At 34.6% G+C, this 23,544-nt stretch overlaps 1 protein-coding gene across 8 annotated transcripts in view; it reads left to right on the top strand.

The window, feature by feature from the left end:
- The window catches only part of ATP2B1 (ATPase plasma membrane Ca2+ transporting 1), a 76,174-nt gene that overhangs the window by 41,808 nt on the left and 10,822 nt on the right, over nucleotides 1-23,544 (top strand). For 7 of the 8 annotated variants that reach the window (XM_058190355.1, XM_058190352.1, XM_058190359.1 and 4 more), the window contains 11 exons: nucleotides 4,076-4,330; nucleotides 4,411-4,536; nucleotides 8,942-9,085; nucleotides 10,110-10,148; nucleotides 11,277-11,432; nucleotides 13,854-14,068; nucleotides 16,089-16,331; nucleotides 18,351-18,592; nucleotides 21,701-21,938; nucleotides 23,157-23,336; nucleotides 23,411-23,498. In XM_058190355.1, the coding sequence (XP_058046338.1) occupies nucleotides 4,076-4,330; nucleotides 4,411-4,536; nucleotides 8,942-9,085; nucleotides 10,110-10,148; nucleotides 11,277-11,432; nucleotides 13,854-14,068; nucleotides 16,089-16,331; nucleotides 18,351-18,592; nucleotides 21,701-21,938; nucleotides 23,157-23,336; nucleotides 23,411-23,498 (1,926 nt within the window). Of the gene's footprint in view, nucleotides 1-4,075; nucleotides 4,331-4,410; nucleotides 4,537-7,213; nucleotides 7,715-8,941; nucleotides 9,086-10,109; nucleotides 10,149-11,276; nucleotides 11,433-13,853; nucleotides 14,069-16,088; nucleotides 16,332-18,350; nucleotides 18,593-21,700; nucleotides 21,939-23,156; nucleotides 23,337-23,410; nucleotides 23,499-23,544 lie in introns of those variants that run through there. The other variant, XM_058190358.1, reaches the window with a different exon arrangement.

Below are 23,544 nucleotides of genomic sequence, written 5' to 3'. Positions count from 1 at the left end.
TATTCAGCAGTATAATTAGTAATCGGTAAATCTTATTTCTGTACCTCGGATAAATCTAGATCTATGTTCTGTCTGTTTATTCCATAGGTAGTCTGAATGGAACAAGGCCATTAAAACTTTAAAAAGTTAACTATAACTCTGAATTGTGTTGAGAAATAAATTTGAAACCAGTGCAATGCTGACTAAAACACAGGTATTGCATTTAGAACAGATAGAACCCTGGATATTCTTTAGAGTCAACCCTAATGGTTTACCCATTACATAACATGTAATTTACTTGGCTTCATTGTAAATATAGTATATTGATAGGGTTAAGGCTTATTTGTTAACAAAGCTATTGTACCTTACTCAACAAATATGTTTAAAGCAAAGTATTTATAAACCTTGCTATAGAACACCGGTTAGTTGCCCAGTATGCCCAGTTAGAGTTTTAGTTGATATAGTAATTTAAATAAAGATAATGAATTCTTAATTATGCTGATTTCTATGATTCCAGAAGACATTCCAGAAGACATTTTCTGTCTTCTAAATCTTTTAATCTTGCCATCACATGATAGCTATAGTCATCCTTTTAAATATTCCATTATTTCACTTAAATTGTGTAGAAAAGAAAAAGCTTAATCCCCAATTTCTGAACTTCCAGCATGCTGTTTTACAATATCACTACTTTAAGAACTACATCAGTTATCATACTGTCTTTCAGGGTAGTAATAGTTTCAGCAAAAGACAACAAAACTGTATATGACTATATCAACCTATTTTGATTGAGTTATATAGCTTTATATATTCTTTCTTTAAATCTGAATCTCCTACTATGCTTCTACATATAGTTCTTTTCACAATTATTTTTATCTATATGAGATGCAAGTGTTATATTAATTCTGATGTTTGAATGATCATATAACCCCCAGAGACTGCACTCAATTCTGCGGCAATTAATTTTGTATCATGAATTATAAAATGAACAAATGCTTCTTCCAGGAGCTCTTATGAAAGATAGCCCATGAAGGCTGCTACAAAGCAATTTCAGTTTTCTCTTAATTCAAAATTTGACAAGTTATATTAAAACTATTTGCACGGCCACCAAATATAACATTTTTCTAAGCAGTATTTTAGGGAGAGCAAAAGTCTCTATTCAAAAGGATCATGATTAAGAAAAAAGGGAGAAAACTAGTGTATTAATTTCTAAAGCATTGTTTGCCTTCCAGTGGTTTCTGGCAGACTTACGTATATATCAGCCTTGTACATTCTGTAGACCTTCAGGTATAATTGAATAAGATACCTTTGAGGAGCATTTCCTTCTCATTGGTTACTCTTGGTCCCGAATGGATTTAGGAAAATATATGTTTATGTAAAGGAAACTTGAACTAGGCAATAATGAGCATCCTCCTTAACTCAGGCTATTATTTGTAAGAAACCAAAATTCTACCATGCATGTCTGTGAAAAAGTTGGCTCCTTTTAGAAATTAGCTGACAGGTATAGAATATCTCTGCTTTGAGTACACCTGCCATCCCTATCCAATAAAGCCCTTGACCTTGCTGGCTGCAAGTACTGATTAAAGTCAGCCAACATCTAGAACAGGGGTGTCAAACTCACATCGTCACATGATGAATCACTACTTTTTTCCCCTTTGCTAAACCAGTGGTGGGTGTGGCCAGCACGTGACGCATCTGGCCTGCGGGCCATGAGTTTGACACTCCTCATCTAGAACTAAGTAGATTGGGAAGGCTGCTTTAATAGGTAGCATACATGTTATAATATTAATAGATTCCGTTTGTAAAACACACTGAACAAATAATGAGTTCTTTCTGCCAGCCCAAAGGTAGCCTTTAACATTTAATTAAATATGTAATTGGGTAAAATTTTGCTAACTAGCAAGGAAACAAGACATTGTTTCTTTTCACTTTCATTGTTTCTTTTTTTGTTTTGTTTTGTTTGTATTTATTCCTTAGAAGTTAGAAGGAAGAAGCATTGTTAATATTTCTCAGTAAATTGCAAGGTCTGGTCACAGGCCAAGAGACGATTAAGCTCCACTTCCCCCATCCTTGGTCTTAAATTAGAATCTATGTTTGTCCTGATTGACATAAACCGTATAGCTTAAGTAGTATTTTATGGCAGTGTGACTGGCTCTACTTGTTTCCTCTTTTGAATCAGTTTTCCTTTCTATTAGTTGATGATATCAGATGGTAAATGAGATTTCTCCTTACATTGCAATGTGTTGTCCACCCAAAACCTGCTTATTCTTCAGATTTCTGAAGCAGGAGAATTCTAGAGAGTAATGAAGAGAAATGGACTATATGTGGTACCCAAAAAGGGTTATCATCTTTGGTGGAGATGCTTGCCATGCCCTTTTTAGTACTGCTTGTTCACCTTTGATAATAAGCTTGTTTTGTTGTTTTGTACCCCAATATGGAGCCTTTTCAGCTAAAGAATTGGGGTTTATTATCCTTTAATTTTATGAGAGCTTGGCCAAATGATTACTAGCATTGAAAACTGGATAGGATATATCTTTTGAGTAAGTAAATTGAGTAAGAACTAGCTATGTGTTTGTTTATGAGAAATTGTTTAATCCAAAATTAGATTAAAGTCAGCGTATCTATGAGTAGTCAATTTAAAATTATCTCTTTATTTGAGTTTTAATCTATTTAAGAACAGGTGTTCTGCAACTTATGAGAGGACAAATTAAGTACTTCCCTATAAATTATTTTGCAAGGCTCACACAATTGCTTGGGGAGTTGCTCCCAGCTTTCTGCAATGTAGGTGTATATGCATACACACATAAAACCTTTTGAAGCAGACACATCACTCTAGCAAAGTGTAGTGCTGTTAACAGTTGAAGGAGATATCTTCATTTTCCCTTCTATTTATTGCAAAACATTTCTTTTGAAACATTTTGAAACATTTCTTTCTGAAGATGGTTAGTAACTGGATTTGAGGTACATCAATTAGAAATAGAAGAATAAAATATATTATGAAACATAATTGATTGGTTTTATTTATTTGTACATTTATTTTTATGAGTGCTTGTACCATACGTAGCTTTAAAGTTTGCTTTAATGCCAAGGGAAAAGTGTTGATCCATGTCATGTTAGTTTTATATTGCTACTAAAATGTAGTCATTGAGAGAGAGTTGTGTGGCCATATAAATTTTCTTAAATAAGTAAATAATTGTTGCAATAATTTTTCTATGTAAATTTATAATTTAGATCATGCTGATGAGAGACCAACAGAGGACATTTCTGCCACTGCCCACTTTTCAAAATTGAAAAAAGTGGGTGGTGAGATGATACTTTGTATTTAGAACTCAAAATACACCAGCAAAAATTTAAGAAGTAGAACTTATCAGAGTGCAAAAACAGTATATTTTATCCCAGTTGCTTCTTTCATAATTTCTGAGATTCATCACAAGAAGAAAGATTTGGAGAGCTTGTTCCAAATAGCCTTACCATCTTATTTATTTCAAAAAAATATTAGTGATCCTCTGTAACTAGCTCTGGGAATATAGAGTAAAACAACTCAATCTAAGCTAAAATACTTAAGTTAGATCAAAATAGAATTAATGACTTAATAAACTGAAGAATTAAGGGTTTTTTTTAATTGTTTGTATATTGGGCTTTTATTTTCATAAGCTACCCAAATTCACTGAGAGTGAGTCAGCGGCCATATAAATTTTCTTAAATAAATAAATAAACTAAAACAACAATAAAGAAAACAACTGAGATTAAACAATTCTGAAATTGTTTCAGGAAATTCTGAAAATCTGTGGAAATAGAAATATATTTTAAATGATGGGAGAAACAGGGCAGATGCCCATTTTAAAAAGCCTTACAATAGCTGTAATACAATAGTTGGTTAATATGCTTGTACCGGTACTACCTGCTAAAGTGTATGTAAAATGAAAGCAACTGAGGTAGTTAAATTTAAATACTGAATAAGGAGATGTGTTATTGTTATTAGAACATACTCAATATAGTGAAGTAATGATTGTATGAATTAAATCATTGCAATATTGGAATAAACCAGATCAGTATAAAAATGAATATGAAATTTGGATTATTCATTTACTTTCTGCAGTATGTGGAACAGTATCAGTTGGAGAAGAAGAAGAAGAAGGTGAAACAGGATGGATTGAAGGAGCTGCAATCCTCCTGTCTGTCGTTTGTGTGGTATTAGTGACAGCTTTTAATGACTGGAGTAAAGAGAAGCAGTTTAGGGGATTGCAAAGCCGCATTGAACAAGAACAGAAGTTTACTGTCATCAGGGGTGGCCAAGTCATCCAGATACCTGTAGCTGACATAGTTGTTGGTGACATTGCACAAGTAAAATATGGTAAATATACCCATTTATTTTATTGTCATTGCTGTAACTTATTATTCATTTGTTAAATATAGTTTTGGCTTCTCTTTTAGGTGACCTTTTACCAGCTGATGGTGTACTTATACAAGGCAATGACCTCAAAATTGATGAAAGCTCGCTCACTGGAGAATCTGATCTTGTTAAGAAAATGTTGGATCGAGATCTTATGATGCTGTCAGGTAAGTCATCAAATGATAGCTGGATCTAAGCATGAGATATTATGGAAACTGAACAAAGTTTCCTACTTCTAGAACTAGGTTATATGACACATTGTCTTCCCAGGTGGTAAGAACTAGTGCTCTTATATATTATGTATTACTTTTTTAACTTCCTCAGGACCAAAATGATAGGTCCTAACAACAGGTAGGATTTCAGACATACAAGCATCCTTTAATGTGATTAGTTTAATTAACCATATGTAATTCTAGTATCTTCTTTTCCCATGAAATTAAATAATTTCTAGAATACTGGTATATTAGAATAGAACACTATTACAAATTATTGATGTTGTGGCCCTCAGTATGTTATTTTTATGGCCAATCTGCAATACTTAATTGTTTAATATTTCAGTAATGAAATAAATTTTCAAAGTAAAGAGTGATACATAGTTAATATTTCAAAAAATGCAATAGAATGGTGCAGTCCCAAAAATTGGATATGAAATTTGACTTGCATTTCATTTAGTATTATGATTCAATACTTAGATTTCTTTCACAATACAAGTAAGATATGTATGGAATGATTTTTTTTCGTAATGTAGGAATCATGACCTGTCATAAATATATTCTCACTCCCTATAAATTATTCCTATAGAAGTTTATACTCAGGATTATTTTATTTGTAAAACTAATGAAAATATAAACCACTTAGTAGAACTGAAAATCTTGGAGATTAAACATACTGTATTTTTTTGGATTATAAAACACTCTGGAGTATAAAATGCATATTAGGTTTGAGGGAGGAAAACAAGAAAAAACTGCCTCTGCCTACCAGCCTCCATCGGTATTCATCTGGCTAGGGTCCTTGCAGCAAACAGCAAACAACCTGGTCAGCTTCAGCATTTTATCGCAGCCTGATTCAGTTTGAGCAGCTAATTGGTGGTTGGATCGGCCTCCTGGAATACTGCCAATCAGCTGTTCCAGGCTGCAGGGATTGCCACAGCCCTCGCCACGTCCATGCGTCATGTTTTTGGCCTCCATACGTCATGTTTTTAGCCTCTACACACACCGTTTTTGGCCTCCGCATGGTCGCGTTTTCGGCCGGTTCCAGGCGGTGGGGATCAGCGGCAGCGGCAATCCTCAGCACCTGGAACTGGCCGAAAATGCAGTGCACAGAAGACAAAAACGGGGCATGCGGAGGCTGAAAACATGAGGTGCAGAGGCTGAAAACGCAACATGCAGAGGCCAGAAACGCCACACACGGAGGCGGCAAGGGACTGTGGCAATCCCTGCAGCCTGGAATGGGTCTAAAACGGGGCATGCAGAGGCCGAAAACGCAATGCACAGAGGCTGAAAATGCGACGCGTGGAGGCGGCGATTGGCAGCAATGTGCTGTAGCAATTCCCGTAGCCTGGAACAGGTCTAAAATGGAGTACGCAGAGGCCGAAAACACGATGTGCGGAGGCCAAAATGCCTGAAGGGCAGGCAGGGATTCAGCAACATTCCCTGTATAAGACGCACAGGCATTTTCACTCACTTTTGGGGGTGGGGGAAAAGTGTATCTTATACTCCAAAAAATACGGTACATAAAACCCCATTCTTAGTTTAAAGCCTATATTAAGCTAAAAAAAAATATTAAAAACCCATATGGCTATCTAATAAAAAATCCTGAATAATGTCTCTCTTGAAATAAAACATCTAAAGGAATTAATATAGAAATTCATCTTGAAGTGTAAATCAGTGTAGTAGAAATAATCATTTTGACCATGTTTATTTTCTCCCATAGACTCATAGGAATGTTCAATGTAATTCAACATTTAAATATATTAACAAATGTTCAAGGGAAGTCTTTGACTTTACCATTTGTTTAAGTTACAATGGTGCTGAAAAAGTGACCTATGACTAGTTATCACACTTAACAACTGTTCAGCATCCCAATTATCACGTGATCAAAACTCCTGCACTCAGTAACCAGCATGTACTTATTAATTTTGCAGTCTCTGGGGTTCATGTGATCACTATTTAAATCTTCTTAGGGGACTTCCAATAAATAAAGTCAATGGGAAAAGCATGACTGCTGTAAAAAAGGTTGTAAAATCAGACACAACTCACTTAAGGACTGCATTGTTTAGCAGTGGAAGTTCCAATCCCAATTGTGGGCATAAGTCAAGGGCTACATGTTTTAAGATATTACTTTGGAGAATAGGCAGATACCAATAATTCACAAATAGCCATTAATATCTGTAATATATTAGACTTATTTCAAGTAACCCAATGATTTAACGTGTTTCTTTAGAGTATTTACAAATTGAAGTAAAGAGATTGGAAGTTTATCAGAAATAAGAAAATTCCATCTGAATAAATAAATAATAGTTTCTGTTAAGCTACTTTAATTCTCAAAATTTAATGTAATTGCCTAAAAAAGAAACATAGTTCTAATTCTAAACTTTATAAATAGAAGATAAAGCTTATCCTTAAGAAATTTCAACATAGCATAGCATAGCATGATTGTAACAAAATATAATATAATAAATATAATATATATATAATATAATGTTATAGGCAAACATATATTCCTTCATTCATTAAGGTTTAATACTATTCATAATCATTCTAGCTGATGGATTTAAATATTATTTTAATGCATTAATAAACACACAGTAATTTAATTTTTCCCAAATCATGTCACATTGAAGAGTTTTTCTTCATGTAAAGAAGCTATCAGATACAAATCGGGTTTCCCGGATTCTCATCTTATTCATAGTAACTTGTTCCTTAATCATCTTATATTTGAATTCCTATAATACAGTGTACATGAGGCTTCCCTTGAAGAACTTTTGAAAGCTGCAGCTGGTCCAGAATGCAGCAGTATTGATAGTTTTTAGCATTTCTCATTGCCCTCATGTACCACCACTGTTCTATAAGATGTACAGAGTTATAATAAGCTTCTGGTTGCAATTCAAGGTGCTGCTTATAATCTAAAAAACCCTCTGTGGCATAGGGCCAAATTATTCCCAGGACTGTCTTTCTCCTATTGTTTTACTCCTATTGTTCCGGATTCCTGCTGTAAAACAGTGTCATCTTCTTGGACCCCAGTGGCAACACCTACCCTGTGGAATTTGGATGACTTGTTGGATGATTTGTTAGACTTTTACAAGATATTGAACACCTAGCTGTTTCCCATGTATTTGGGGTGAGGGTAAATGAGCTCTATTATTTTGATGGTGTGTGGAATTATTTGGGTGTCAGTGTGGATGTGGGATTGGTTTGGTGGGTTTGTTTGCTTTAATTTTGTAAGCTGCCGAGAATCACTTGTGTGAGATAGGGGGCTATATATAAATCATATAAATAAATCATAAATTTCTAAAATATCTTCTAATATCTAATTCCTTTTATAAACTGGAATTGTACCAATTGCACTATAAAATAAAAAATATGTCATAGGGTCCCTGGATGCCTTTATTTAAACATTTTTCAGAGGGCAACTTCCTTCCTATAAGTTCCAAATGAGCCAGGACTCGGAGAAAGTTGCTCTTTGTGTCTACGAGACATAATTCCTTTCCCTGAACCTTCAAAATGTAATCCAAAACATTGAAGATAAGATCAGTCAAGATTACATCTTTATTTATTGATTCAGGATATATGTGAAGACTGATAAGAAAAGTTTTCCGCTACAAATGATAGGCTAGTGGATTGATTTAAATTAAAATTCATGGTAATCTCTCTCTGTATTCCATTCCTATACATTTATATTTAAAACATCCAATAATCATTTCACTAGTAGTAGTGAAAGGTATTGATGTAAATAAGATGCAAGTTCCTTCTATCTTACTTCCTGCCTTTATTTTGCTTAGTATTATTCACTTTTTCTGCACTTGTATTACATCCTTACCATGAAGGAAAATAATGTGATAGATATGTCTAACCAATCAATTAATATGCTGAAATTACAATAGAAATAGTTCAAAGCACCAGGAGAGCATTTGACCCCCTTTTGTGTTTTCATCTTTAATAAAATAAGTATATCTTTTTTATTTTTAGTGCTGCTTTTGTTGATCATAGCTTTTATACCATGTTTCCCTGAAAATAAGACCTTTTCTTATATTTTTTTGAACTCTGAAATAAGCGCTTGGCCTTATTGCCATGTGCTCAAAATTATTAATATCAAAATTATTATTATTATCAGGGAATTTCTTATTTTGGGGAAAACTATTATTATCATGGATTTAAGTTTTACTAGCAATTTTGCGCTGTGACTTTCTCTCAACCAACTTACCTCACAGATTTATTGGCAGATATAATGAAAGATAACTATGTGAGCTACTTGAACTCTTTAGATTACCAAATAAATAAGCATTAACATTTTCATAAAGCTACAAAATTCACATTGCTTATCCTTAATTCACACAAGCTTTTTTCATCCTAGGTACACATGTTATGGAAGGTTCTGGAAGAATGGTAGTTACTGCTGTAGGGGTAAACTCACAAACTGGAATTATCTTTACTTTACTTGGTGCTGGAGGGGAAGATGAAGAAGGAAAAAAGGAAAAAGAGAAAAAAGACAAGAAAAGTAGGCACTTTTTAAATCCTATAAATTTATTCATTTATCCTTTATGTAAATTTTGAGTAATATAATTTTAGAATTCACTGATACACTTCAGCCATTCAAAATAAATTTAAAAACAAAATTAGAATATTTTCAGTATCTGAATTATTTCAAGCTAATGTTCCAAATTAGCTTCAGCTTTCAATTTGTCAATCTGTAGAATCAAGTTTCGCTCAAGTGTTCTTAGCAATAACACTAAAGTAAGATGTGTGCAATGAGACATGTCAGATAATGATAAACATGACAGAATAATTATTTAAAAAGTCTAAAAAATAAATCCTGAAGCATACTTTAGCACGTTGTATTCATAGTCAGTGTGATCATACCAGGGATTTATTATACAGTAGTAATGGACAATGATCAAAGTTATAGAACAACCCTTTGGGATAACATTATGAGATTATGAGAAGACTACAAGAAAAGAACAAGGACAAAATTGAAGCAAGGACAAAGTGAAAATTGCATACTGATACAGTTTTATTAAACTTGACTGGATTAATCAGGTGGAGAAGCAGGGAAATTGCTGCATTACAATTAAACAATTGAATAATAAGGCATTTCCTTTTTTACAAACCAAAATGAATAGAATACAATACCTTGCAATTGGGGTTTAAGCAATATATTTTAGCAATGTAGCTGAAATCTTGTAAGATTAAGAATGACTTTAATTGCCCTCCACTGAGTTTTCTTATCACTTCTTCAGAAATGCTGCCTCTGAATATTTTAATAGGTTTACTACATTGGTTTAAACTTATATTTATTTTAACAAGAATTAAACATTTTGTTTAATATTGCCTTCTATGCATACTGAATTGTTCATTATTCCTGTAGATGATTATATGGTCCAATAAACATTCCTATTAGATTGTTGCCAGTTATTTTGAAAAAATTGATTTTAGCAAATTAATAGGAATAGATATCTCAGTCACAAAAAAAATATACAAAGTATTTACCAATTTCTGAAAATGATAACTATTTTTGGTTTTAGGTAAAAAACAAGATGGTGCTATTGAAAATCGTAACAAAGGTAACGATATGACTTACATTTAAAAAATTCAAATATATGTTAGAATAGCATCTTTATTAGAAATAATCAGAATTCCACAGTAATGTGCCTAAGCTTTCAATTTCTCCAAAATTCTTCATTAGCTTTTTTAAAAAGGTAAAGTAGCATTTTGAATGAATTCTGTAGAATTCAAAAGCTTGCACACTTTTTCAGGGTATTCCAGTTTGTTCTAATAAAAGTATTACTGTATTAAATTTTTCCTAAAAATAACTTCTATGCAAAATGTTCACTGCATCTTAATTTTAAATATCAAAGATGTGGTTTATGATAGTCTTAAAATTACAATATATTGTGATAGTGTTAAAATTACAATATGGGTGAACAGAACTAGTAGAACAATATTTTAAGTGTGATAAAGAATAAGATGCCTAATTTGTTGGAGACCATACTATTTAATAATGAGCAGAACATTTTATTTTTAGTGTTGTGCAGATAAAACATATAGTAGCACTTGAGACAGCGTACTCAGTGCAAAATGGTTTTCACTGAGTATTTGTATTTGCAATTTTGGGCAGAGCTGTTTGAAGTTGGAATAATTCTGTTTTAAGTTCAAAAGACTTCCAAGCGATACAGATAGCTTGTTTTAAATTCAAAATTCGTAATATTTTGTGCTTAATATGATTTGAAATGAAATTTTTTACACATGCCTGCTAGAAACTCTGGAAATTTAAACATATACTCTTGATTGATTGAAGATTGAAGCTTATTTCTCTCAATAAGTGTTAAAGTAGCTCCCCTTAAAACTGTACAAAATTAATCTCATATCTTTTATAAGTACTCTAGATTTTCTGGAGCTTATTTGTGTTTTTACATTCCCACCTGATCCAATCTTTAATAGGTGAACTGTCAGGCCATTCTGGCCAATGGTGTTTAGAATTCTTCCTAAAAGATAGGTGCCCTGAAATTACTAACATATCTGATCAAAGCCATAAGATTCTGCTATATTCAGACCCAACAACTAAAGCAGACTGTTTACTCAGTTAATGAGATTTTGCTATATTCCAAGGTTGTATTTGATTGTTTTGAAATTTATGATCTGCTCCTGAGCCATAATAAACTGTTCATTCAATTGTGTTTTTATGAATTTAGCAAAAGCTCAAGATGGTGCAGCCATGGAAATGCAACCTTTGAAGAGCGAAGATGGTATAGATGGAGATGACAAAAAAAGAAATAATATGCCTAAGAAAGAGAAATCAGTTCTACAGGGAAAACTCACAAAACTAGCAGTTCAGATTGGCAAAGCAGGTATCACTCTTCAACTGTTATGTTTCTGGAGAGAATAAAACCATGGATTGGCATTATTGTGATACAGAGAATAAAACAGATTAGTTAGAATAGATTACTGGAGCTTGTCAAACTCATGTTATTTAATGTTTGCTGACATTTGTGCCAGTGTTGGTGTAGTTGAACAACAGCTAAAGTTAACACCTTTGTTTAGGCTTGATTTATAATATTTAAAGTTTGCCTCTTTTCACAAGCTGAACCCTGAAAGTCCAGCTTCTGCCATTTGTTTGCTTTGATCACACAATTTGAGTGTTGGCTTAATGATTCTGATTACAATGTATTGAGTTTGCCGTCACCTTCAATACTCCTCATAGGTTGCCATAGTAGCCATTGTGCTAATTTTTAATAAGAATTGTTTTAGGGCATCATAGAACATTTAGAAACCATGTTGAATTAATCAAAATATTTTTAAAACATATCCTTTTCTTACTTTTGGTACTCAAATCAATGTTCATGGAAAGGATGTTCCAAAACAGTTGCTACTCAAAAATTTTTTTACCTTTGTTTATTCTAGAAGTGGCATGATTAGTAGCCATTGACAGTGTTTACATTCCATGATTTGCTAAACAGTAGTTTAGATCCATAAATAGTTCTGTCTATCAATACTTTTGATGGCAGTAAATCAATAATATTTTATTTATTTTTTATTTATTTATTTTGTCACAACATCATACAAAAAGATTATATAGTATATACACATATAAACATATATAGGAAGAAGAAAAGAAAAACAATAGGACAGGAACGGTAGGCACGTTTGTGCGCTTATGCACGCCCCTTATGGTCCTCTTAGGAATGGGGTGAGGTCAATAGTAGAAAGTTTTTGGTTAAAGCTATTAGGATTATGGGAAGAGACCACAGAGTCAGGTAAAGTATTCCAAGCACTGATAATTCTGTTGCAGAAGTCATATTTTCTGCAATCTAGATTAAAGCGGTTTACATTAAGTTTAAATCTATTGGTTGCCCTTGTATTATTGCAATTAAAGCTGAAGTAGTCTTTGACAGGAAGGACATTACAATAGATGATTCTGTGAGTTAAACTTAGGTCTTGTCGAAGGCGACGGAGTTCCAAGTTTTCTAAGCCTAGGATTTCAAGTCTGGTGGGATAAGGTATTTTGTTGTTTTCAGAGGAATGGAGAACTCTTCTTGTAAATATTTTCTTGTAAATATTAATTATTTGCTGTGTATTTACTGTCTTATTGTCCTTTTCTCTAAATAAAACAATCTCAAATGCTGTAACCGGTGGGAGTTACTCTAATCCTTTAATTGTGTTACTTGCCTTTTCTGTTTTTAGTTTCAGCTTTAAAATATACACTAGATTTGAATAAATGTAATATAATGGAAGAGTTTTATTTTCAGTGTTTTTTCTAATGAGCAACACAGAATTTTCCTTTTTCTTAACTGCAACATAATATTTTGACACTTTTGTTGAGGTAAGACCTAAAACTCCAAAACATAATTGTGGATCAGTCATCACCAGTTCAGGCCTCATTAGTATATATGAAGATCTTCTTGCACTATAGTTTTTGGCACTCTGAAACCACAGTATATGCCATTGTTCATAAAATTCTAGACTTCAAAGAGATTGTTTTAACATCTTCACAATTTTACATTACTAAGGCGCAGGTAGAGGATAGGTAAGATCTGACTTGACAATAGTCTATGTGAAAAGGTCTAGGTATCACTAAATATCCTTAGTGATCACAAGTTAAAAATGAACCAGCAATGTGATATAGTTGTTGAAAGAAAATGTTATTTTGGGGTTCAGTTTATAGGAACATAAAATCCGCATCGCGGCAGTTATTGGTTCACTTTACTTTGTCAGATATCACTTGAAATATTTTATCATGTTCTGGCACTATAATTTTAAAGTGGCAATGATAAATTGAGGTAAATTCAGAGAAAGCTACCAGTGGTGATACCTGTGCAGAATTATTAAAGAGTCTGGCTACATTTAAACTACAGAAGAGATGACTGAAAAGGATGTATGACAGTAGTTTTCAAATATCTGAACGGTTGTCACATAGAAGAGCAAATAGATGTATTCTCTATTTTTTATAAAGCCAGAACCATATTTGATGGGTTAAAACTACAGATAATTGGTGCAGGTTATATGTCAGGAGAAATTTCCTGACTGTACAAGTTTATCAGCCAGTAGAACAAGCAACCACAGGAAAAGGTGAGTTCTTCACTGAATCTTTAAACAGAGTCTAAATGGTAATCTGTCAGAAATACTTTACTGAATTTTGCACTAAGGGGTTATACTACATAGCCATTAAGGTACCTTCCAATTCTATAAACTGGTGACTAAGTTTGTGGATGTTATTTAAGACTCTTATTTATGTGACAAATAATTAACTAGGTCTCTTTTCTTCATGAAAGGGTTGCTGATGTCTGCTGTCACAGTCATCATTCTTGTATTATATTTTGTAATTGATACCTTCTGGATCCAGAAGCGTCCTTGGCTTGCAGAATGTACACCAATATATATTCAGTATTTTGTGAAATTCTTCATCATTGGTGTTACTGTTTTGGTTGTGGCTGTTCCAGAGGGTCTTCCACTTGCAGTAACTATCTCACTGGCTTACTCTGTAAAGGTATGAGCAAAAAACATGATTTGGTATGTAGTATTTTAATATGTAATAGTTAAGTATAGGATTATTTTCTCCAAGCAACTACATTTCTGTGATATTTGTTTGAAGTGGTTATTTAATAGCTTATTTCATTTATTTTCAAATTTTATATGCCATTTCAATGAAAGGCTACAAATGGCTTACAACTTGGGCATACAACAAGCAAAACAAAATAGTACTCAATCATTATCAAAAGCAACAGATCAGAATTTAATATCTGAAAAAACCACCATAAACTTTCTCATAAAAAATTGCTAAATAATGTTTATATTGGAAAGAGTTATGAAATTCGTCCTCTGAAAACACTGCAAAAAAGCAGCATTTCAACTGCCTTCCTGAAATTAACAGGAAGGATGTAGGTGGAAGGAAGGTTGATTCAAGGTTGACTCAGCCTTCCATCCTTTATAAGGTAGGTAAAATGAGGACCCAGATTGTTGTGGGGGCAATAAGTTGACTTTGTAAATATACAAATAGAATGAGACTATTGCCTTACACACTGTAAGCCGCCCTGAGTCTTCGGAGAAGGGCGGGATATAAATGTAAATAAATAAATAAAAAAGGGAAGAACAAGAAGAGGATTTCATTGGGTAAAGACTATCTCAGAGAAATGTTATTTTTAAGTAAACACTCTGTTCAATTCCTGAATGGACCGGATTTGCAGCATACCTTCCCTAGCAGTATATATTGGGTGGATTCTACATGGTGTTAACTGATGTTAAAGGTATTCAAGATCCAAGCTTTTAGAGCTTTATATATAATAGCAAACTTTTTGAATTGATAGACAACGCAACTCCTCCAGTAAAGATAGTGAGCAGGCAGGCAGCAACTATAATTTTTATGTCTATGGTAGCCGCATGTAGACTGAATTTATTTTATTTTTATTTTATTTATTTATTTTGTCACACAGTATATATAAGTATAAGCATGTAATAACTATATAAGCATATATATAAGTATGAGTATGTAATAACTATATTAATTGGATATAACAAAATTCTAGTAGTCCAAGTGAGAAGAGCATAAATAACCAATAATAGTACTCTACTGCAAGAACAGTCATAGCTGACACTTCAGCCAAAATTTAGCAAATACTTTCCTGACCACAGCCTTCATCTGCTGCTGTACAATTATAAGAGAACTCCCAGATGGGGAACTGGCTCTTTCTGAGGGAACAGAACTAAAGATGGAACAGTACAGTATGCTACACTTCAAAGAAAAATGTGCAGAAATGACTTTGAGAGTTCCCCCATCATATGGCTTTTTGCTTTGCTTAACCCCTAGTGCATGTTAGTCCATTTCAAAGTCTTATGTGCCTATCTAGTAATAGAAGGTGATGAGGACTTCAGAGATAAAATGCCTGGGTGGAATTTGATGAAAAATTTCCCTCTTAAGAATAGGCAACAAACAAAGGAATGATAAGTTGCAGAAAGTGCTATCAAAGCCAAATACAGCCAAATATCAGAACACCGTGCTGTACATGAACAGATGGGAGCTCCATGATGGAGGTGGGCATGAAGGAGAGCAACAAGCAGAAGCAGTCTGTGTATTATTCATCTGATCTAATGGCTGACAATCTTACAATCTAGAATTAAATATACCTGTTTATTTTTTAGAAAAGATATGTATGGCCATTTATCTTAGAGCACAACTCTGGGCAGCTTGCCATAATAATAAATTACAATCTATAAAAAAAACAAACTAAAAAAGCTCCGATGTCCCATTCATCTCCTAGGATGATGCCCCCATAACTATCTCTAGGCTCCTATCACTCTATCCCAGTGGCTTGTGGAAAACTAAAAGACTGGGAACCTGCCAGATTCTTTCCAACTGTTACAAATACACAGTCTATTTTGTCTGGTATCTGCTAGAAAACCTCCATATTTGTGTTCATATAAGAAATTCAACTTGGGAAAGAGAGTAACAAATACTTTCTAAGAATGCCTTAATGCTGTTCAGACATGATTTTATCCTTCTTTTGAAACAGAAAATGATGAAAGATAACAATTTGGTCAGACATCTGGATGCTTGTGAAACAATGGGAAATGCAACAGCCATTTGCTCAGATAAAACAGGAACCTTGACAATGAACCGAATGACAGTGGTCCAGGCATATATCAGTGAAAAGCATTATAAAAAAATTCCTGAAGTGCAAGCTATTCCTGATAAAACCTTATCATATCTTGTAACGGGCATCTCTGTTAATTCTGCTTATACTTCCAAAATCTTGGTAAGTATATATTGAAATGATACATGCTTTAACATTGAACATATTTCAATCCAAGCCAAGCATTAATATTTTGTTAATTAAGTATATTTTAATCAATGTTTGTGTAAACCTACTTAAATTTAACTTGCTAAAAATAAATATAGTAAAATTCTTTTTAAATATTTATGTCATATTATCATATTATACATTAACAAAATATTAAACTTACAAGAGCTTTCTTGTAATTAATGCTAGTAGTTGAGTTCTCTTGATTTTAATGGTGTTGAAAATTAATATTAAATGTAAAATGCTATATTTACATTTGTTCTTCAAATGTATTTTAAATTTATAAAGCATACCCAAACTTTATTCTGGGTAATATAGAATTAATGGTCATGTAAAGTGATCCTTAGCTTTATTTTTTAGCCTGCCCTCATTGTTTTTACAAATCAGTCTGTTGGCTTCTACTCTGCATGCTTGGTCTAGTGCTTTAACCACTAGACCATCTATTAAAAGATGCAAACAAATGTATATAACATATTCTTAGCATAGTTTTCTTTTTTCAAAAACTGGGTTCTCCAAATCCCTTGATGTCTGTGGCTATTTAAATGGGTTCTGTGGAGCTAAAACAAGAAAACATGAACTAAGGGTGAGTCCCTTCAGAGAGTTTATTCTCCCCACAATCTTCTGCAAGGGACTAGGTGAGAAACAAATTTGAACATACACAGCCCTCTGATCCTATCTCAGTGATGTTCTCAGAAATGTTTGAGGGCAATTTTTCAGCTGATTGTAAGATGTTCTAGAACAGGGGTGTCAAACTCAAAGCTGGGGGCCGGATCCAGCCCAAAGGGTGGTTAGATCTGGCCAACAGGGCTGCCCTGGAAACACCGAAGAACTGGCCTGTGGTGCCTCTGACAGCAAAAATAGAGCACGGGAAGGACATGGGTGGAGAGTTACAGGAAACCATGGCAACCTAAAATGGAGCTCGGGAGGGCTGCAAGTAGCCCTCCCAAGCTCCGTTTTCACTGGCAGAGGGTTGCAGGAGGCCATCGCAGCTGAAAACAGAGCTCAGGAGTTTGTTTTCTTTGGCAGAGCGCTCGGGCCACCACAGGTGCCCCCGACACAAGTGACATCGAGCTGGCCAAGCCCACCCTGGCCACACCCATTCCCACTCCCCGAGGTCAAACACACAACCCTGATGCAGCCCTGAATGAAATTGAGTTTGATACCCCTGTTCTAGAATGTAGAAAAAAAATTAAAACCCATGTTATAGAGATATATTACAAGATACATATTTCAAGAGAAGTGCCCTAAATAACTCACCAAACCAAATATAATCCATGTTTGGCAGCTGTCAAATTCTCTCCAACAGCCCCTATCCTAGTTTTGCAATCCCAAGATAGGCAGCAAAAAATTTTTTATTGAGGAGCTATGAGCATGGTTAGTTAATTAAATCTTACTTGCTATGTGACAATTTATGTATGTTTCCACAACTACAAACCAACATTTGTGGTAATATATGATTGTGTTTTTAGATTGCAATAACTTCTAACAGTTATGTAATTTAATCTAATTAAAAAGACTTCTCATGGAGTCAACTGGGATATAAAAACTTGAAATGATAATAGGCATATGTGTGTGATGGAGAAGGATGTGTGGCTTATTGAGAAGTTAACTCTATCAATTCCTTATCTGAGATTAAAATACACATTTAATATTGCATGTGGACAAAAATATCAAATGGTTTTTCTTAATTAATTTATCTGAATCCCCAAATGTGACTAAATCTTAAAAGCTGCACATGAAGACAAATGGCAATTATCCCACTGGGCTTTTAATATTCTACAAAATGTGCTCCATTTTAGTTTCTGTAGTATGTTTTTTGAGAAATGCACTTTCATTGAAGCTACATGTAAGCCATTTAATTTAAGCACAGAATTCATAATTCTTAAACCGTTTCCAAAAGGTTAAATCCTAAATTATTGTGGCTTATTTTAATTGAAGCAAATTCCTAGTCAAAAATATTGCTTTGTCTTTTAGCCTCCTGAAAAAGAAGGTGGCCTTCCTCGCCATGTTGGTAATAAAACTGAATGTGCCCTGCTGGGATTCCTTCTGGATTTGAAACGAGATTACCAGGAAGTTAGAAATGAAATACCAGAAGAGGCACTCTATAAAGTCTACACCTTCAACTCTGTCAGAAAATCTATGAGTACTGTGTTAAAGAACTCAGATGGCAGTTTCCGGATCTTCAGCAAGGGTGCTTCAGAAATAGTACTTAAAAAGCAAGTTATCTTTTGTATTTGGGAATTCTTTGTATTCTTGAAATGGTATTCCCTGGCATTTAAATAACTCTATTATAGAGATTTGATTAAATATGTGAAGGAGTACAGTAGTTGGAACACTTTATTTGTAACTTCTCAGTAGCCTTTAAAACTAGATTATTCTATTTAGAATATTTGCTTTGCTGATAAGGTTGAACAAGCAGCCTTCAAAATGGATGCTTAAGGGTGTTTTTAATCTGTATTAGCAATTAAACCAAAGATAGGTTTCAGCAGGTTCTGACTAGTTCTGAAGAACCTGTAGCAGAAATTTTGAGTAGTTCAGAGAACCGGTAAATACCACCTCTGACTGGCCCCGCCCCCATCTACTCTCTGCCTCCCAAATCCCAGCTAATCTGGAGGAAATGGGATTTTGCAATATCCTTTTCCTGCTATGCCCACCAAACCATGCCCACAAAACCAGTAGTAAAAAAATTTGAAACCCACCACTGAATTGAACGCTTTTGTTTGACTTGATTTGATGTTAGATTAATTCATAAACTATCTTTTAACAAAGTTCGTTAATTTTAGAAACAGTTAAGTCTTCCTTGGCCATTCCTGCAAGAGGGGATGTTCCCAAGACCAGTTAAGGAGGCTCCTTAAGAAACCATCACTCAACCCCACAATTTTTGTCCAGTTCCTCGTCTTCCCTTTTTAGAGAAAGTAGTAGAAAATGTGGATATTTGGCAGTTTCAGAGAATCCTGGATGAAATGGATTTCCTGGATCCCTTTCAGTCTGAATTCAGGCCTGGCTATTGGACAGAGACAGCCTTGGTCGCGCTAATGGATGATTTCTGGTGAAAGCAAAAAAGGAGATAGTGCAACTATTCTTGCCCTTCTTGACCTCTCAGTGGCCTTCAATTTCATTAGCCATGGTACCCTTTTGGGCCAGTTTCACAAGTTAGGGCTTGGTGGCACAGTTTTAAACTGGTTCAGCTCCTATCTCTAAGCTCACTCAGTGTTGATAGGGATTGAAAAATCCAACCCCCAACTACTCACTTTCAGCTTCCCACAAGGCTTGGTACTCTCTACTCTTCTATTTAACATCTACATGAAGCCACTGGGTGAGATCATCCATCACCATGAGTTGAGATATTATCAATATGCTAATGATACTCAATTCTACATTTCTACATCTGGTGACTCAAGTGATGTTGTTTCTGTCCTCTCGTGATGCCTGGAGGTTGTGGAATCCTGGATACGGGACAATGGACTTCTATACACTGGCAAGACTGAGTTGGTTTGAGTGTATGGAGCCTCGGGATACTGGGCTTTGTGATCTCTGGTCCTTGATGAGGTTGCATTTCTCTGTTCAGACCCAGTTCACAATTTGGAGCTTTTTCTGGACTCATGTTTCCTGCTGAAAGAGCAGGTAGTGGGGTGTGACTAGGAGAGCTTTTGCCCACTCTGGTTTGTGCACCAGCTGCGACTTTTCTTGGACCTTGACTCTGCACTCAGTTACTCAAGCCCTGATCATCTCTCGTCTGGACTAATTCAATGCACTCTACATGGAGCTATCCTTGAAATTCATTTGGAAACTTCAGTTGGTGCAAAATGTGGCAGCGAGAACAATTTTTGGAGCCCTAGAATGGCTCATATATACCGCTGCCCGACAAACTACGTTGGCTACCAGTCTGCTTCCAAATGCAGTTGGTTATGACCTTTAAAGTCCTTAATGGCATAGGTCCAGGCTACCTGATGAACAGTATTGTCCCACTAAGTCTTTCCCATCCTACTCAGGCTTGTAGAGAAGGCCTACTGCAGATCCCATCGGTCTAAGAACTCTGACTGCCAGATTCCAGAAGAAGAGCCTTCTCTGCCACAGCACCTGCCCTCCAGGATAAAATCTGTCCCAATATCCTTTTATTCTGCAAGAGCTTAAAGATCTGACCCTACAAGTTGACCTGGAGACCCAATAGGGGAGTTCATCTCTGGAAGCGGCTGCTAGATTAATAGCAGACTCAAACACCCCCCCCCAAAAAAAAAACAACAACAACCCTCTGCTGCCTATTCGTCCATTTTTTATTTTTTTTTTGCTAATCATATTGATGTGTTTTCTTTGTTTTCTTTTTCTTTGGTTATTTTATTGTTCTATTTTACTTTTGCTTTGTTTAAACCTCCTTTTAATTTCTTCACTTTTTTATGGTTGTGAGCAGCCCAGAGTAGCCCCATAGCGAGATAGGCAGCAAATTAATATAGCCAAGCTGAATATATTCTCCTTCATGATTTTTAAATGCAAAACTGGATTGATGATTCTACAGTTGAGTAGGAATAGATTAGATAAAATAAGAGTTGAAATGTTATTTGTGCAGTTACAGTCCCATAATCTTTTAATTTCTGCTAGTACTGTGAACTTTATTATTTACTGGAATTACTGCTGAAAATAATGATATTTACTGGGAAGCTTTTGCCAGTTTAGTTCTTGCGCAGTTTCCTTATTGTGCCTTATTTATAGAATTTTGTAGTTAGTTATAGCTGTGAATATACTGCACAGAGAGAAAAATACATTGTGAAGGCTTATTATTCTTCTGTTAATAAAAACATAAAAATAGTGAAATAAGTGTAGCACCTCTTGTTTGCAAAGGATATTTTATACTTACAATTTCTTATACTATCTACTGTAGGGCTAAAAGAGAGTAACTGGCTTGCACTTACCCAGTTTGGCTTTGCGCTTCAGGTGGGACTAGAACTCACAGTCTCCCAGTTTCTATTTTGATGCCTTAACTGCTACAACAAACTGGCTCTTATGGCTTAATGTTTTTAACCTTTAGGCAATGCATCAAAAGATTCCTACTTAGGGATCTTCTGAGTTCATCCCAAACCATGTTAAGTACATTATGAATTCATAGTGATTTAGAACAAATTGCATATTATCCTTTTCATATTTTTTCCTAATGTTCTTCCAATTTCTTTTAATCACGAAAACCTGGTACACATTGTTCAGTGGAATTAAACAAAATCTCCATAAATTAAAAGTATTTAAAAAAAACTTATTAGGCATTGAGAGTGAATTCTTCGAGTTGGAAGAGTTTTCATTGACATTCAGAACCTTGAAATGTACTTTGTTTGTAGGTGTTTCAAGATACTAAGCGCTAATGGTGAACCAAAAGTATTCAGACCAAGAGACCGTGATGATATTATAAAAACTGTTATAGAACCTATGGCATCAGAGGGACTCAGAACAATATGTCTAGCATTCCGAGACTTCCCAGCTGGAGAACCTGAACCAGAATGGGATAATGAAAATGATATTGTCACTGGTCTTACATGCATTGCTGTTGTAGGCATTGAAGATCCTGTGAGACCTGAGGTAGGGCAAAATGTCGTTCATCATGGTTTGAGGATTTAATAACCATTGATTTAAACTTGTCTTCCAAGCCTTTCTGGAAATGAGTAATAGCTATTCTTAGTACTGTTTTAGGAAAGTAGATGAACTCCCACATTTCTTTTGTTCTTTATTTAAGAGTAGTGATTGAATAATATTCACTATAACAGGCATATATATTTAATTTAAAATTGCTTAAATGTCACAGAAATGGGTTTCTTACTCATTAGAATAATTCTGAAGCCATTTCTTCAAAATGCAGATGTTATAATATGTTTTGTGCTATATGATGTGATTGGTATGGTATAGTTTTTATTTTTTATATCTGTTGCCTAAGAATTAGGTTTTGCCACAAATTCTTTGTGCATCAGTTAAACAGTAACATGTTCCAGTCTTTTTATTTACCTGAATCTCTTAGTAAGTCAGCTTAGGGTAAGCATAAAATCTTATTCTGAGTAACATAATCAATGAGCTGACTGTCTCAGATGTACCAGGAGTTGTATTAGTGCCCTTCTCCATAGTGATGGAAACAGCAGCCAGGCATGGGTTTTTTTTTGTTTTTTGTTTTGTTTACATTTATATCCCGCCCTTTTCCAAAGACTCAGGGCGGCTTACAGTGTATAAGGCAATAGTCTCATTCTATTTGTATATTTTTTTACAAAGTCAACTTATTGCCCCCCCAACAATCTGGGTCCTCATTTTACCTACCTTATAAAGGATGGAAGGCTGAGTCAACCTTGGGCCGGGCTTGAACCTGCAGTAATTGCAGGCTACTGTGTTCTAATAACAGGCTTCGTAACAGCCCGAGCTATTCCGGCCCTTGGTTGTACTTCTCTGTTCAGTTTGAAGGACTGAGTCTGTCAGAGTTGCTAAGTCCTGCCCTTGTTGCTAGCGGCTTCCAGCTTTTGACTCAGTCCTTCAGACTGGACAGCCGTGTCACAGTTAATGTATATATTTAGGACTTGAAAGAAGAAGTTAGGGATAGATGATATTAGACGAAACCTACGTGTCACTAGGAACTGAAAACAATTTATGGCACATGATATATATGTAAAATATATCAGCATTGTAATTTAAATAACATAAAATTATTGACACAAAGATGGAATTAAACTTTAGTACTTTAGCCAAAAGCAGGTTAACTCTTTTTAAATTAATCATTACTAAGAAATAAGTGCATAACTAGCTTTTCCCTCTCCTTAGGTACCAGATGCAATTAAAAAATGCCAGCGTGCTGGTATAACTGTCCGTATGGTTACTGGTGACAATATTAACACTGCTCGTGCTATTGCATTAAAATGTGGTATTTTGCATCCTGGCGAAGACTTCTTATGCCTGGAAGGCAAGGAATTCAATAGACGAATACGTAATGAAAAAGGAGAGGTGGGTATGGTTAATATTCTTTTTTTTTACTTATGAAAATGTAATTATGAAATTAATCTAAGCTATCTTTACAGATAGAACAGGAGCGAATAGACAAAATTTGGCCAAAACTTCGGGTACTTGCAAGGTCTTCTCCCACTGACAAACATACACTGGTGAAAGGTAAATACATTTTTTAACAAATTTTACAAACAGCTTTTTGGTCAAT

The sequence above is a fragment of the Ahaetulla prasina genome, chromosome 7, assembly GCF_028640845.1.
Source record: "Ahaetulla prasina isolate Xishuangbanna chromosome 7, ASM2864084v1, whole genome shotgun sequence".
NCBI classification, from domain to species: domain Eukaryota; kingdom Metazoa; phylum Chordata; class Lepidosauria; order Squamata; family Colubridae; genus Ahaetulla; species Ahaetulla prasina.
The sequence above is the reverse complement of the archived record's forward strand: the minus strand, read 5'-3'. Positions and strand labels throughout refer to the sequence as shown.